Source organism: Planococcus citri, chromosome 3, assembly GCF_950023065.1.
Source record: "Planococcus citri chromosome 3, ihPlaCitr1.1, whole genome shotgun sequence".
NCBI classification, from domain to species: Eukaryota; Metazoa; Arthropoda; class Insecta; order Hemiptera; family Pseudococcidae; genus Planococcus; species Planococcus citri.
In genome coordinates, this window is record NC_088679.1 from 78,420,096 (window position 1) to 78,436,398 (window position 16,303).

Here is a 16,303-nt window from a genome sequence, read left to right on the forward strand (position 1 = left end):
AATTTACTCTACATTCCAATTTTATTAACACCCTCTAAAGACGACTAGCTTGAAAAGGGACGAAGTCGTCTTTAGAGGGTGTTAATAAAATTGGAATGTAGAGTAAATTTCAGCTTTCCATCTCCATTTGATGAAATTTTGTGAAAATTTAAGTTTCGAAAGTCTGCTGGAGGCTTCAGGATTTTTCAAAAAAACGATGGAGGCTCCAAAACGACTTGAAATTTGCCTGCAGTACTTCGTAGCGCATTGGAATTAGTTTTTACAATAAATTTCAGCTTTACAACTCCAATTTGATGGAATTTTGTGGGAATTTCGAATTTCAAACATCTGCTGGAGGCTCCAGAACTGCTCAAAACGGGTTGAAACCGTTTTCAATCGATTTGGCATGTCGAAAATAGGGTATATCCCAAAATTCAGCTTTCTGGGTCAATTTGGTAAAATTTTGATTTTTTCCCTCATTCTTGGCCAAAATTTGATTTTCAAAAATTCACCAAAAATCGAAAAACGCACTTTAGCACTTGAAATTTTGACAGGTGATAAATGTTTGCATGATCTTTCGATCTACCGTTGTAAAAAGTTTGAAAAATTTCGTGCAAGTCCTATGTTGAAAGTGTTGAAACGCAAAATCTGTGATTTCGGCTGACCTGTCAATCAAAATGACCGCCATTTTGTAAGTAAGGCCAAATTTTTTTTGGGCAAGTTTGCTTTAAAATGTTCCTTAGGATGTCCCCTTTAAGAACTAAAATGTAAAAATCACCATTGTGCTGAAACTTATAGGTAAATAAAAATGTCTGGTCTACCGCAAATACCTCCATTTTTTACAAAAATTTGGCTAAAAATTTTGCTGAAAATCCAGTTTTTTGACTCTGGAAGGAAGTCAAATGGGTTTGGAATGCTGAAACCTGCAATAGGCACTTGGGGTACATCCTCCCAATGTACTGTGAAAATTTGGACCCTCTAGGTCAATTCGGAGGGGCTGTAGGCTTTCCTAAAGGTCGAAGAACATACAAAATAGCTTTAAAAAATCCACTTTTTTGACCCTGGAGAGGAGTCAAATAGGGGTGGAAGGTTGAAACCTGCAAAATACACTCAAGTGGCACAATTCCATTGTATGCTGGACATTGGGGCTCCTTAGGTCAATTTTAAGAATGGGGTGAGGTCAAAAATAAGGTCAAAATCAGATTTTTTCCACCTTAAATGGGGTGGGGATAACTTAGGGAGCTGAAATTTGAATATGTTGTTCACAATGGCGGTACTCACCAACGGTATGAATTTGGACTTTTTTCATCAATTTGGGGCCAAATTATGCTTCTCCAAAAAAATGACTTTTCTGTAATATTCAACTTTGACCCTTCCAACTGCAGGAGTCAATTTTAGCTTTCAAGAGAACTTCATTTCCCAAGTTTGACTTTAATTGATCAATTAGAACAGGCTCCCGGTTATAAAGTGTAAAAATCATCATCGTGCTGAAACTTATAAATAAAAATTTTTTACAAAAATTTGGCTAAAAAAAACAGTTCATACACAGCACAAGTAGTGCTTTCTTTGCTTTTTTGGGTACCTAACAGGATGAGACAGGAGTAATTTGGAGGATCAAAAATTTCATCAGATAGTTTTGAAACACACTTTCAGGCAGTTTTAACGAAAAGTAAGATTTTTGACAGTTATTTTCGCCATAATTCAAAAATAAAAATGCGTCATCAACGTCACTTAGTAATATTCTAATTAAGCAGGTAGATGGGTAGTTAGGTTAGGTAGAGGTGTGATTTTCTTCTCGTGTTCGACGTTCGGTTACTTCAGTCTTGCACAAGCCATTGCGCGTGTTAGTGATGTTTTACTAAAAAATTCATATTCAACTGGTTTCCGTGTATTTAGACTGATTCGCGTTGTATAAAAATGTTTTCGTTTTTATTGATTATTGAAATTTATGATTTTTCAAAAGTTATGCAGTTTTTTCATAAAAAAATATCATCAGATACCTAAGTACCTACATACTAAAGTTTTACAGTAAAATAAATCCTGTTTATATGTTACTCGTTACTCGTCGTGTTTCTGGAGTTCGTACCTATCAAGAAGTGATCATACTCGTAATTAGGCGAAGGTGAGTAAATAATGACGACGGCATATTTTAGTCTACTCTTAATTTAATTATTTGATATTATTCCTATCTGTGAAATTCTTCAAAAAAAATTGATAAAAATACAGCATTGATGCGTGTTAAGCTGATAGGTACTTGTTATTTTTCACGCTTCGATCGAGTTTCTTGAACAAATCAGTGATCTATCGATGTACAAATCAAATACATAGGTAGGTAAACAGAAATATTCGAAGCTTTACGATCATTTATTGTTCAAGCGAGAAAAAAAATGAAATTCTTGAAGATCAAGAAGGTGCTCAAAACAAAACTAAGTAGTCTGCAGTATACTTGCGTTAGATTTTTCAACACTATTACCGGTTATGCAAATTTCCAACAACAAATTATTGAAAAACATTTCGTACAGGTGCCTATATATAACTAACTGTTACATAACGGTGGCAATTAAATTACACGTGAATCACATCGATGATTCATATATAGACATGGGCATTTAATTTCAGATCTTAGGTATAGTTAGGTGAAAAGTATAAAAATACGGGGAAAAAAATTCTGCGAAGTGAGAATGTTATTTATAAAATTTCAACGCAAGCAATTCCGATAAAAAAGGAAGAAGAGATATAAAAGATTTTTGTTCTAATTTTTAAATTCATGTCCAGATCTCGATTTGTTTTCATGTACAGAACACCCCTTTATTTTTCAATTCTTCCTCGCACATTATTGTAGCTCCTACAATTCTTCAATTTTCTTCAATTTACTTACACTGCGGATAATTTTTTTCTCATTATGCAACCTTTTAATTTGATAACTTCAAGGTATTAGGTACAGTAACATCATTCTACGAACATATAATCTCGTTTTTTCTTTTTCTTATAAATTTAGTTCGCGTTACTTACTGGGAATTTTGTCGATAAGGGCATTGATAAGCATGTGGACTACCTATATTAATTATATAGGTGGGTATTTTGATTCATTATTTCGTTGAAAATATAATTTCTTATAAATACTTAATTCACTGAATTAAAAATGAGTTAGATCCACGTAAAACTTCCCCAAGACCAGCGGTTCCAAAAATTCAAAAAATCTGTCTATCTGTCGCTGTCGGTTTGTCTGTCCAGAGTTTTCAACACTGTTTGTTGATTTTAAGTGATTCTAACGCTTTTTAAAGAAAGTTTTACGTCGTTTTAATTCATTTTTTTCGTTTTCGTGCATTTTTGGGGATCTTTCATTGACATTTTATGATTATGGCAATTTTCTGTAATTTCAATGTTGTTTGGAGTATTTTTACATCACTTTATTAGGTAAGTAGGTAAGCACCCAACGCATTTTCAACACTTTTTTGCGCATTATATGGGAAAAGTTGACTAAAATTCTGTGATTTTTTGTGGTTTTATTGTTTTTTTGGTAGTTTTTTGTCATTTTGAAAGATTTTCGATTTTTTCTCATCATTTTTGGGCAAACGCTGACATTTTATACTTTATTTTTCGTTAATTTTCATTTTCAATAAGTAATGATTCTACGCCATTTAAAAAGCATTCTAAACACTTCTGATGTATTTTGGAAAAATTTTACTGAAATTTTATAATTACTTCGATGGCAATTCTCAGTGAGTTTATTGCTTTGTTTGAATGTTTTTATAGCGTTCTAAATGTGTTGACACCTTTTCATGTATTTTTGGAAAATTTTTTCATAGTTTCATCTTTTTGTACTTTTTTTTTTTAAAAACAATTTTTCATGCATTTTTGAAAAATGTGTGTAATTTTATCACTCTTTATATCCTTTTGTTTCATTATTTAAATAGGTATCGACTTTTTCGTTTCTTTCTGGGAATTTTTTTCTACAATTTCATCACGTTTTGTTAATTTTCAGTTATTTTTAGGCGTTTTTTGAGTGTTTTTATTCCATTCTTTGCCGGGTGATTTTCAGTACCTACCTATTTTTAATGAATATTGTTAGGTCAATGACCCCTGTTTCTTTGGCCTCTGGAGGTCACTGAATTTCTCTGAATGTTGTCTGTGTGTCTGTCTGGCTTCTTAAGGTCGTTGTCTGTCTGTCTAGAGTCTTAAGGCCATAGACTCATCTGTATCTGGCTTCTCAAATTCGCTCTGTCTGTTTATCTATGTGGTCTCTTAAGGGTATTGACCTGTCTATCCGGCTTCTCAAGGTCGCCATGTCTTCCTGTCTGTCCTATAAAAGTCATTGACCAGTCTTTCTGGCCTCTCAAGGTCGTCAATCAACCTGTCAAGATCACTGACCTACTTGTGTAGTCTCTCGAGGTCATCTGTCTGCCATGTCTGGACATACCTTCCTGCCTGACCAAGGTCGTCTGTCAGCTTGTTCGTTTTGATTTTGCAGCATAGACAGGCACTATTGGTTTCGTTCTGAAAAATGGAAAAATTCTTTGGAACGAATGTTCTCTTAGATGGATGGGCTGATTTTTTTTGAAATTTTCATACGTAGATGTGGTCTAACGTGAGGCATGGAACGCCATAATTATAATTTCAATTACTCAAGGAGCTTCTTGAGTAATTGCAATTAATTAAGAAAATTTATACCAAAAAATAATGAAAAGGGGAAAAGGGCCATATCAAAAGCAAAGCCGACAAAAGTGAAGCCGATGTCAGTTAAATTTAGAAATTTATGTAACACCACAGGTGTTGTAAAATCTTTTCTATTGTTCAATTTTTGAATTTATTTTTCAAAATTGAACAATGGAAAAGATTTTATCAAAAGCGACGCCGCGCCAACATCAGTTTTAAAATGTAACACCGCACCGCAGGGGTTGTAAACTATTCGTATCTACAGTGTTATCTTTCCCATTGTTCAATTTCAAACATTTCAAATTTGGTTGTTTTTTAACCTTATAAATCAAAGTGATTTGCCACCTATTGTCTCGCTTATACCAAAATGTAACACCACAGGTGTTATAAAATTTTCTCTATTGTTCAATTTTGAGAAATGTTTTTAGAACACCTGCAGGTGTTTCATTTACACAAGTTCAGTACCTAGACAATGAAAGCAGGTGGTTACCCTTTCTGAATCAAATCCCACCAATCATTTGTGATTTTGCTGTGCTCTCAAGAGGTCTCTCAGTACTGAAGTGCTTTTGGAGTCGCATTATGCTTTCGAGATATATTGCGTTGTGCTCTGGAGCTTTCGGAATAGCATAGTGTATTTGGAATCGCATTGTGCTTTTTTTTGAAATTGCATTGTGTGTACTTTTTTAAAAAAATTGTGTGGTGCTTTTTTTCAAAATCGTGGTGTGCTTTCTTTCAAAATTGCATTGTGCTTTTTTTCGAAGTTGTTTTTTATTGAAATCACGTTGTGCATTCAAAATCAAAATTGTGTCTGCTTTTGAAATCCAAATTGCGTTTTTTCAAAATCGTGTTGTGCTTTTGAAACTGTGTCCATGTCGTGCCTTATTTTTCAAATTTGCGTTGTGCTTTTTTTCAAAATTGTGTTCTGCTTTCAAAATCCAAAATTGCCTTGTTTTTTTTTTTGAAATTGGGTTGTACTTTCGTAACAAAATAGGCTATGCACACTGAGCGCAGCTGTCTAGTTTATTCTTTTTTTTAGTTTATGACTTGGGACTTGTAACCTGTTCTAATTGATAAAATGAAGTCAAACTTGGGGAATGGGAATATTTTGGGAGCTAGAGTTAACCTCTGGAGTGGGGAGGGTCAAAGTTGAAAATTACAAAAAGGTCATTTTTTTGGAGGGGCATAACATGACCCCAAACGGATGAAAAGGGTCCAAAATCATACCATCGGACAGTATTCCATCTGTGATCAACATATCCAAATTTAAGCTTCCTAGGTCATCCCTATCCCATTTAAAGCGGAATTAAGGTGAAAATCCCCTTATTTTGCTCCTATTTTTGGTTTTTTCCATCTTAAAAGGAGTGGGGATGACCTAGAAAGCTGAAATTTGGAAATGTTTATCACAATGGAAATATTGTCTGATGGTTTGATTTTGAACCCTTTTCATTCATTTGGGGTCATGCTATGCCCCTCCAAAAAAATGATCTTTCTGTAATTTTCAACTTTGACCCTCCCCACTCCAGAAGTCAACTCTAGCTCCCAAAAGAATCCCATTCCCCAACTTTTACTTCATTTTATCAATTAGAACAGGTTACAAGTCCCCCCAAGTCATAAAATGTGAAAATAAATTAAAATCATGCCACTTTGAGGGGTCGTAGCGCCACCCCCCGCTAGGGAGTTAGTCGATAGCTCATTTGATAGGTATTGGAGAGGAGATGAAATGATCACTGAGCTTATTTTACTCAAAATTCAACATTTCAGGAGTTTTTGACGAAAAAAACTGATTTTGGGGAGCTTTGATCCACTGGTGGGGGAGTAGCTCGTGGGGTAGGGGCGGGGACTTTTAGTACCTATGTTGTTTAGCATACCACCCTTGACAATATTCACCAAAAAAACCTTTGATCGCAATAATGTTTGGGTTCGCCTATTTTTTTCTGCTATTTCACTGGGCTAAGATAAAACCATTCAGGATCACATTTGTGAATTGAATGCATTATAATTTTTATACGTACATTTTACAATTTCAGCTATGACATTCACTCTATACCCTCCGACTCCTTGTACCGATAACGGCACTGAGTGTAATGGAACAGTTGATGTCCATTGTGGATTATTTGATGACCCTAAATTTCCTCGCCAATGCCAGTGTTATGAAGTAGACAAAGTGTACTATAATGGAAGCTGCATAACGCGCTGTAAGAAATTATCTGTGCTTATCTGTTTTATACGCACACTGCATTACAAAATGCAGTAGGTACCTATGTGCCTTCCATTCCTGCACATTAATTAGTAAATCATTAAAATTAAATGTATGTACTTATTTATATACTCATCTAATTAAAATTTACAGCAACTGCACTTCCCGAAACAACTACTGCTGAAGTTAAAAATCAATATATATCCTCTCCCGATGATATTCCATATCGATCCATTATGTTCGCTGTCGTGGGTGGAGCGATAATTTTGGTTTTGGTGATAGTTATAATTTGGAAATTATACAGATCATACAAAAAACATCGAGAAGAAGAATTCTTAGAAGAAACATGGGTGAGTTTTTATACTTGAGTGCGTTTAGATTACTTTCAGTTACCTACCTAAGTAGTAATTTCATTTCATATACACAATTTTATTTTAATACCTACCTCATCAACTTTTACATTTATATCAGGCAAAACTCGAAGCAGGAAGAATTGACTATGATGCACGTGTATTTGAGAATAATCCTTCTTACGATCCTGGAAAAAACGCTCAAAGTGTAGGCCTTCTACCAGAAGTTACTGATCATACGAAAGATAACAGTGGTGATAGTGAACTCAAAGATTTTATAGATTCGTGTCTGAAACAAATCCCATTACTAGAGAAAAAAAAACTCACAGAACGTAGACTAATAGGGAGAGGGAATTTTGGCGACGTGTACAGAGGTTTGTAAAATAGATGATTGTTTCGATTTCGACTGATTGGAATTTGGAGTAGTTACGCGCCTAAATAGATACTTAACGCTGTTCGGATTTTAATTATTTATTCGTTCAAATAGCGAAATTGACGATTACAAATGGAGATGAACATTCATATGAAACGGTCGCCGTGAAGACTTTGAGAAGGGGAGCTACTGAGAAAGCTAAACGTGACATTTGGAAAGAAGCGTATATTGTGAGTCAATTTACCCACCCAAACATTCTGAAATTGCGATATATTTGCCTCGGAGGTAGGTTTCTGAACTAGGTGATCTGTACCTACCTAACAAACTCGAATCTATTCAAGTACAGGTATCTATTATTCTTAATTTTATTTGCAGAAAATGACGAACTCCCTGAAATGGTTTTCGAGCACATGAATCTAGGAGATTTACATGGGCTTCTGCGAAGCAGTTCTGGTAAATGTCGGCCAATACCAGGCTTGCCTATTTTATCGCAGGTATTCCCACTCATCGTTACTGTAAAATCTTTGTTGATGAATGTTACCCAATTGTAAGTATTCTTCATTACTCTCTTACTTACAGGATGATTTGTTACGAATCGCGTCTCAAATTGCTCAAGGTATGGAATATTTAGCGAGTCAAAAATATGTACATGGAGATTTGGCGACTCGAAACTGTTTGGTGGGTGTTCCTCCAGCTAGTTCCACTTATGTGGTGAAAATATGCGACTTTGGTCTTAGTAAAGACGTTTATCTCAATAATTGTTACCGGGTGAGTAGAAGGAAAAAAATCATCAATACCATAGATATATAGGTACTTAATTATTTATCTACGTAGGTACTTTACCTACTCTGATAAAAAAGGACGAGAGCTACAAATAAATTGATAGACTATGTATATAGGTATACAGTAAATGACTGAACGCAATTTTGAAAATATTGTAATCGAAAAAAAAACCCTGTTCGTTCAAACAGATAACTGAAGACGGATATATGCCTATTCCATGGATGCCCCCTGAAAGCATCAAGAGTTTAACTTTTACGTTACAATCTGATGTATGGGCATTTGGCGTGACATTGTGGGAAATTGTCACGTTTGGAGAGCAGCCTTATTTCAAGTACTCCACAGAACGAGTATGTTTTTTATTTATACTCGTAATATGTACATACCTTTACCTATTAGTCTGGCATACAACAATCGGAGTAATTACACCCCCCCCCCCCCCCGCCGATCCTCCACCCCCCCACCGCCGATCCTCTGGGACAACTTTTTTCTTAAAGAGGACATCCTAAGGAACATTTTAAAGCAAACTTGCCAAAAAAAGTTGGCCTTACTTACAAAATGGCGGCTACTTTGATTGACAGGTCAGCCGAAATCGCAGATTTTGCGTTTCAACATAGGACTTGCACGAACTTTTTCATACATTACAAAGGTAGATCGAAAGATCATGCAAAAATTTACCACCTGTCAAAATTTCAAGTGCTAAAGTGCGTTTGTCGATTTTTGGTGAATTTTTGAAAATCTAATTATTTAGGCCAAAAATGAGGTAAAAAAATCAAAATTTTACCAAATTGACCAAGAAAGCTGAAATTTGGGATATACCCTATTTTCGATATGCCAAATTGATTGGAAACTGTTTCAACCCGTTTTGAGCAGTTCTGGAGCCTCCAGCAGATTTTTGAAATCCGAAATTCCCACAAAATTCCATCAAATTGGAGTTGTCAAGCTGAAATTTATTCTAAAAACTAATTTCAATACACTACGATGTACGGCAGGTGAATTTCAAGTCGTTTTGGAGCCTTCAGCAACTTTTTGAAAATTCCTGAAGTCTCCAGCTGATTTTTGAATCTTTAGATTTTCACAAAATTTCATCAAATGGAGATGGAAAGCTGAAATTTAATCTTCACTACAATTTTAACACTCTCTGAAAACGACTTCTGGTGGGTTCAAGTCATTTTAGGGCCTCTAGCGACTTTTTTTGAAAACTACTGGAGCCTCCAGCAGATTTTTGAAACTTTAAATTTTCACAAAATTTCATCAATATGGAGATGGAAAGCTGAAATTTATTCTTCACTACAATTTTAACACTCTCTGAAGACGACTTCAGGTGGGTTCAAGTCATTTTGGGCCTCGAGCGACTGTTTTTGAAAACTACTGGAGCCTTCAGCAGATTTTTGAAACTTTAAATTTTCACAAAATTTCATCAAAATGGAGAAGGAAAACTGAAATTTACTCTACACTACAATTTTAACACCCTCTGAAGACGACTTCAGGTGGGTTCAAGTCATTTTAGGGCCTCCAGCAACTTTTTTGAGAATTACTGGAGCCTCCAGCAGATTTTTGAAAATTTGAATTTTCACAAAATTTCATCAAAATGGAGATGGAAAGCTGAAATTTATTCTTCACTACAATTTTAACACTCTCTGAAGACGACTTCAGGTGGGTTCAAGTCATTTTAGGGCCTCCAGCGGCTTTTTTTGAAAACTACTGGAGCCTCCAGCGGCTTTTTTTGAAAACTACTGGCGCCTCCAGCAGATTTTTGAAACTTTAAATTTTCACAAAATTTCATCAAATGGAGATGGAAAGCTGAAATTTACTCTACACTACAACTTTAACACCCTCTGAAGACGACTTCAGGTGGGTTCAAGTCATTTTAAGGTCTCCAGCAACTTTTTTGAAAATTACTGGAGCGTCCATTGGTTTTTTGTAACTTGGATTTTCCCCAACAATCATTTATCATATGGAGTTGGCAAGCTGAAATTTACTTCGCAGACTACATGGTGGTTACAAATGGTTTTGAAGCTTCCAGCTACTTTAAGGAAATTTCAATTTTCCAAATAACGTCATACAACCTTTCAATAAGTTGCTGGAGGCTCCAAAACGACTTGAAATTCACCAGCAGTCAACTTCTTAGCGTATTGAAATTAGTTTGCAGAATGAATTTCGACTCTCCATCTCAGTTTGATGAAATTTTGGGGAAATTTAAAGTTTCAAAAATCTACTGGAGGCTCCAGTAATTATCAAAAAAGTCGCTAGAGGCTCTAAAATGACTTGAAATCTACCAGAAGTCGTTTTTAGAGGGTGTTAAAATTGTAGTGTAGAGTAAATTTCAGCTTTCCATCTCCATTTGATGAAATTTTGTGAAAATTTAAAGTTTCAAAAACCTGCTGGAGGCTTCAGGAATTTTCAAAGAGTCGCTGGAGGCTCCAAAACGACTTGAAATTCACCTGCAGTACATCGTAGCGTATTGAAATTAGTTTTCAGAATAAATTTTAGCTTTACAACTCCAATTATATGGAATTTTGTGAGAATTTCGAGTTTCAAAAATCTGCTGGAGGCTCCAGAACTGCTCAAAACGGGTTGAAACCGTTTCCAATCGATTTGGCATGTCGAAAATATGGTATATCCCAAATTTCAGCTTTCTTGGTCAATTTGGTAAAATTTTGATTTTTTCTCTCATTTTTGGCCTAAATTCGATTTTCAAAAATTCACCAAAAATCGAAAAACGCACTTTAGCACTTGACATTTTGACAAGTGATAAATTTTTGCATGATCTTTCGATCTACCTTTGTAAAGTTTGAAAAAGTTCGTGCAAGTCCTATGTTAAAACGCAAAATCTGCGATTTCGGCTGACCTGTCAATCAAAATGGCCGCTATTTTGTAAGTAAGGCCAACTTTTTTTTGGGCAAGTTTGCTTTAAAATGTTCCTTAGGATGTCCTCTTTAAGAAAAAAGCTGTCCCGGTTGATCGGCGGGGGGATGCAATTACTCCTATTGTCATATCCTACCTAATAAAAATGTTAAGAATAGGCAGCCTGAGTGAGACAGCCTGATTTCAAATCATTTGATTTTTGTTTGTGAAATTTTCAGATCAAACAATTGATCCAGTTAAGAACCCTCTTAAAAATTCCAAAAAAATGTCCTACAAAAGTGGTAGCTATAATGATGGGCTGTTGGAAAGAAGATCCGGAAAAAAGACTCGACTTTTCAGCAATTTGCGCACGTTTTTCAGAACTGCTGGAAAATGATAGGCCTATTCCTAAAAGAGTTCCAGAAAATAGTAACTACGCCGCGCCATAGGCATGGCGACGATCCTAACTACCTACTTATAGGCATGAAATTTAAAAACAACATGAAAAATCACAATTTCTTATACGACATACAAATATAGGCCAGATATTCCCAGACTTTAATCAACATTACAAATTTCATTACGTCATAATTTCCCAATATCACACTACCTTTTTCAATTGAACAAAATAAAAATTGGAAATACCTATGGTCAACTATTTAAATACATAGTTGACCGTAGGTATTTCGAATTTTTATCTTGTTTAATTGAAGAAGGTAGTGTGATATTAGAAAATAATGACGTAATGAAATTTGTAATGTTGATTAAAGTCCGAGGATGTCTGGCATATGTACAACAAATTGTGATTTTTCATTAGTTTTTAAATTTCATACCTATGTAAGTATTACCTAGGTAGGTAGTTATTTTAAATTTAGTTTTAAGTAATAGTACAGTTTTTTTTTTTTTTTTTACTTTTTTACTAAGGTTAAATTAGATGGATATTGTTTTGTTGTTTGGTATACCTAGGTAGAATTCATATTGGAGAACTTTTTGTATACATTATTATGGAAAGTGTACTTAGTCAGATAGAGTGTGCAAAGTATTTCTTCTCAGGTATCTATTTAAAAAATTTTTAATTGGGGAGTTTTTCAATAATAGCGTCAAAAAAAGTATTTTGAAAGGGAAAATATCAGATTAAATTTTCATATTTATGCCTGTTATGAACTAATCCGACAGTAATTATTGACAAATATTAAAATTGATTACTTCGATGAAAAAAAGAAACAATACCTACAAAGAACAATAACGTAACCATCATGACCTAACTGAAATACGTTCCTATTGGCTGGTTGATTGGTCCTCTGTAAAATAAAATACAGACGATCGATCACCTAGCCAGTGGGCCAGTAGTGAGTTAGAGAGACGTTTATTGAAGCTTTATCTGTCTTTAAAAAAGCTATAAATTAGTGTAAAGTAATTATAGTTTAATATTATCATTTTGTGTTCAATTGCATTCTATTATTTTTGAATATTATATCAATCGTTTTTGAATTTTACCAAATCTTGTTTATTATCTTCGGAACTCTCGAAACACATAAATTTCTATTTTCAAAGGACCTCTCAGCCCACTACAATGCCCATTAGTCATTACCTCATTAGTAGTCACTAGTCAGGGAGTTTCATCTAAGATGTATTTACAAATAATTAAAAAGTTTATTTTTCTTAGATTTTTTTCTTCTTTCTAGCAATACATTACTGGAAATGAACCTAAAGATAAGCTTTCATTATCATATTCGATTAAAAATCAATACTTGATCGTTACAATTGTCTTCTGATTGAGTTAAGTTAGCTTGAAAAGGGAACTATTCCTCAGCTTAGCTCGATTATACGTATTTATCAGCAATAAAGAAACTTATTGCGATCGTCAGACAACCAACGCCAATTAATGTTCCTGAAACAGGTAAATTTTTCCATCAGGAACGAAGTAGGTATGGTTTCTAATTGTATGACAGATTTGACGAAGGTGATTATTAATAAATAATAATTCAAAAAATGTTCTTCTTTAGAAAAAACACAGATCATAGTTTCGAATTTAGTACTTCCCAAACCCAAAACTCACTTGAAGTCATTTGTTTCTCATCGAATAACCAACTACTAATAACCGTACATAACAGGGCTGACGAATTTGCTACCGGTACACATAACGATAAACCTACGATGACAGAACACGTATTGTAAATCACTCGTATTCTAAATTCTAATTCTGAAACGTACGTACAACGAATGGTTGAAATAACCGGTCTCACTTATGTACTATTAAACTGCAATGCGAAGTAATATACAACAGATCCCATCTGATTCAAGATTAAAGCAACGAGAAACTATAGAGAAAACTGTGAAATTAATCTCTCATAACCAAAGACTCGAATAAGTGTAACTAGACAGAAAACCATACCTTCCAATTAACGCATAAAAATTTGATTAGTAAAATAAAGGTATGGAATTTCGAACGTCCTTTAATATTTGCTATACCGTTGGAAGTTAGCTTAACGACAGGATTGGTTCCACCCCATAACAGACCCACCAACGTTAACCACAAAATCGAACCTAAAACAAGAAAAATATGTAAACACTCGTCTCATTCTATTGAAACAATATATTAACAAAATACAATATAGATTTTAGCTAGATATAAAATAATAACTATACAGTAGCGATTTTTCAAAATTACGAATCCTTGATTCCCATCTCCCTGGCTTGTTTAACAACGTTTCCTTCACCATGGGTTCCAACTTCTGGACCGTACATTATACCAAATTTACGCGTACTAGAGAAATAATCTTCGGTAGTAATATTGAAACGCCTGGGAGGTACAAAAGCTCCGGCTACGTTACGTGTTTCAGCGACGAAGTTGTACATCTGTACGGCTCTGGTACTTGGGAGAATTTCCATAGCTAAACCGAGCTTTCTAAATTGTATGATTAATTCTCTATTGAATGATTTCAGACTCTTGTCTTCGCTTAATCCGAGTATCAGTAAGTCTAGAGGAGGTTCTAGATGACGGAAAAATTCCAAGCTATCTTCGTTTACAGCTTGATCGTCTCTGACGTCCCAGCCGAGGGCTACGTTTTTATACAAGATCATCGGACCGACAACGAAAATTCCGTTGTGAAGACGAAAACCAACTTGAGAGTATGCCGATATAGTGATGGATTCGGAGTCTTTATTATTCATTACATTGATCGTAGTTTTACCGTGTCCTTGATAAGCTCCGACATTTCGAGCTGATATGATTGGAGTACATACTGGACTTCGGAAACGAAGAAACGATGACGAATTCGGTAATACTTTGCGACAAATGTTCATGTTTAGATGGGTTTTTACACTGTTGACTTACTGGAGTTGACGGTCATCGGATCGGATAATGGATTATTGTGCATTCATTATTACACGTTTATGGATGCAAATAATGACGTTGAATTGATGGAAACTACTTCAACGTCGCATTACTTGGAGATTTTTGATCTTTTACAGATGCAAAATTTCAAAATTTTACGAATTGTTGGTGGTGATAAGAGGATGGCGAAGTGATAAGAAAACGGCGCCGTAGCTAGAAGCATGACAATGAGACGAAATGACGTATTTTTCAGTGATGGAACCGGAAAGTTGAAAACTTTAAACTTTTGGCTTCAACTTTTAGCTTCTAAAAATAAAATTTCTAAAACTTTAGCTTTAAAATGAAATGAAAAATTTTATTCACAACTAGTGCTCTGCAAAAATAATGAAAAACCTGAAAAACTTGTAAAAAAAATTTGAACAGTCGATGAGACGAGCGCTCCTTCCGGTGAAAAATGAAAACTCTCGCATTGAACATTGAAGACGTTTGAACATCGTTTGAAGTTTGAACTCATGTGAATTCTATTCTTCCGTTCAAACTACTTAAGTACGTATTTATATGGTAAGTAATTCGCATAATGAAAATCAACTTCGAAAATAAGAGATTTATATTCAATAGTCCAGTTATTTTAGCAAAATTTTTAGTCGAACCTCGAAAAAATTAGGGGCAAGCTGAATTTAACATTATTTGTTCAGATTGGTCTCTAAAACGACCAATCAAAAGTTGCACCCCTCAACTTGCCGGCCACCCCCGCAAGAGGTCATTAACCTTTGACGATACAGGTTTTTCGGCTGTATCGCCAAAATGAAGGGTCCGAATTTCCTATCAGCATGACCAGTCCAGCTTTTCCCAAAATGGCGATTTCACCCTTACTACTAAGGAGGGGGCGAAGTTGTGAATTTTATGAAAATTGTTTTAAAAAATGAAAATCGGCAATTTAAAACGTGAACTCGATTCACGGTAGACTCAAAAATATTTTGACCAAAGTTGCACACTGCAACTTGTCTGCTACCCCCGCAAAAGGTCATTAACCTTTGTCAATCTACGTTTTTCGGCTATATGGTCGAAATGAAGGGTCGGAGGGAAAAAAGTGATTGAACTAAAATTATTCTACGTCAAATTTCCTATAAGGATGGTCAGTTCAGTTGAAATATAAGTATTTTTCGATTTTTGGTGAATTTTTTGAAAATCAAATTTGGGCCAAAAATGAGGAGAAAAAATCAAAATTTTACCAAATTGAGCTATACAGCTGAAATTTGGGACATACCTTATTTTCGACCTGCCAAATCGATTGGAAACAATTTTAAACCATTGTGAGCAGTTCTGGAGCCTCCAGAACATTTTTGAAACTTGAAATTTCCACAAAATTTCATCAAATGAAGTTGGAATGTGGAAATTCACGCTGCAATCCAATTTAAACACGCTATTAAGTCAACTGCTGGGAGTCATTTTGTGGGCACCAGCGACTTTTTGAAAATTCTTGGAGCCTCCAGTAGATCTTTGAAACTTGAAATTTCCATAAAATTAAAACAGTTAGAAAGCTCAAATGTATTCTGTAAACTAATTTCAATACGCTAGGGAGTCGACTGTAAGTACATTTCAAGTCGTTTCGGAGCATCCAGCGACTTTTTGGAAATTACTGGAGCCCCCAGCAGATATTTCAATGCTCGAAATTTCCATAAAAATTTACCAAACAGAGTTGGAAATCCAAAATTGACTGTGTACTCCAATTTCAATACGCTATCAAGTCGACTGCAGGTTAGTTCAAGTCGTTTTACTTTTGG

General features: G+C 34.9%; 2 protein-coding genes across 3 annotated transcripts; one reads left to right on the forward strand and one right to left on the reverse strand.

The window, feature by feature from the left end:
- The first annotated feature begins 1,781 nt into the window (after positions 1-1,781).
- Positions 1,782-12,847, forward strand: LOC135839499 (tyrosine-protein kinase transmembrane receptor Ror-like). Of its 2 annotated transcripts, none has more exons than XM_065355557.1 (9): positions 1,782-2,101; positions 6,663-6,830; positions 6,986-7,182; positions 7,304-7,556; positions 7,670-7,840; positions 7,931-8,049; positions 8,135-8,323; positions 8,527-8,685; positions 11,422-12,847. In XM_065355557.1, exons 2-9 carry the CDS (start codon positions 6,665-6,667, stop codon positions 11,629-11,631), a joined length of 1,464 nt encoding a protein of 487 aa, XP_065211629.1. In that variant the 5' UTR covers positions 1,782-2,101; positions 6,663-6,664; the 3' UTR covers positions 11,632-12,847. The 2 variants fall into 2 exon arrangements, with proteins under 2 accessions (XP_065211629.1, XP_065211630.1); XM_065355558.1 differs by lacking the exon at positions 1,782-2,101 and adding an exon at positions 3,282-3,396.
- A 916-nt stretch (positions 12,848-13,763) lies between these two features.
- LOC135839501 (uncharacterized) lies at positions 13,764-14,716 on the reverse strand. Its single transcript, XM_065355560.1, has one exon. It carries the CDS (start codon positions 14,486-14,488, stop codon positions 13,850-13,852), a length of 639 nt encoding a protein of 212 aa, XP_065211632.1. The 5' UTR covers positions 14,489-14,716; the 3' UTR covers positions 13,764-13,849.
- Positions 14,717-16,303: the final 1,587 nt, after the last annotated feature.

Excerpts from the sequence above, each read along its gene's own strand:
- LOC135839499 (XM_065355557.1), top strand. The coding sequence starts at position 6,665 with ATGACATTCACTCTATACCCTCCGACTCCTTGTACCGATAACGGCACT. Across the intron at positions 7,183-7,303 it reads AATTCTTAGAAGAAACATGG|GCAAAACTCGAAGCAGGAAG; the intron begins GTGAGTTTTTAT and ends CATTTATATCAG. Across the intron at positions 7,841-7,930 it reads GCGATATATTTGCCTCGGAG|AAAATGACGAACTCCCTGAA; the intron begins GTAGGTTTCTGA and ends TTTTATTTGCAG.
- LOC135839501 (XM_065355560.1), bottom strand. The coding sequence starts at position 14,488 with ATGAACATTTGTCGCAAAGTATTACCGAATTCGTCATCGTTTCTTCGT.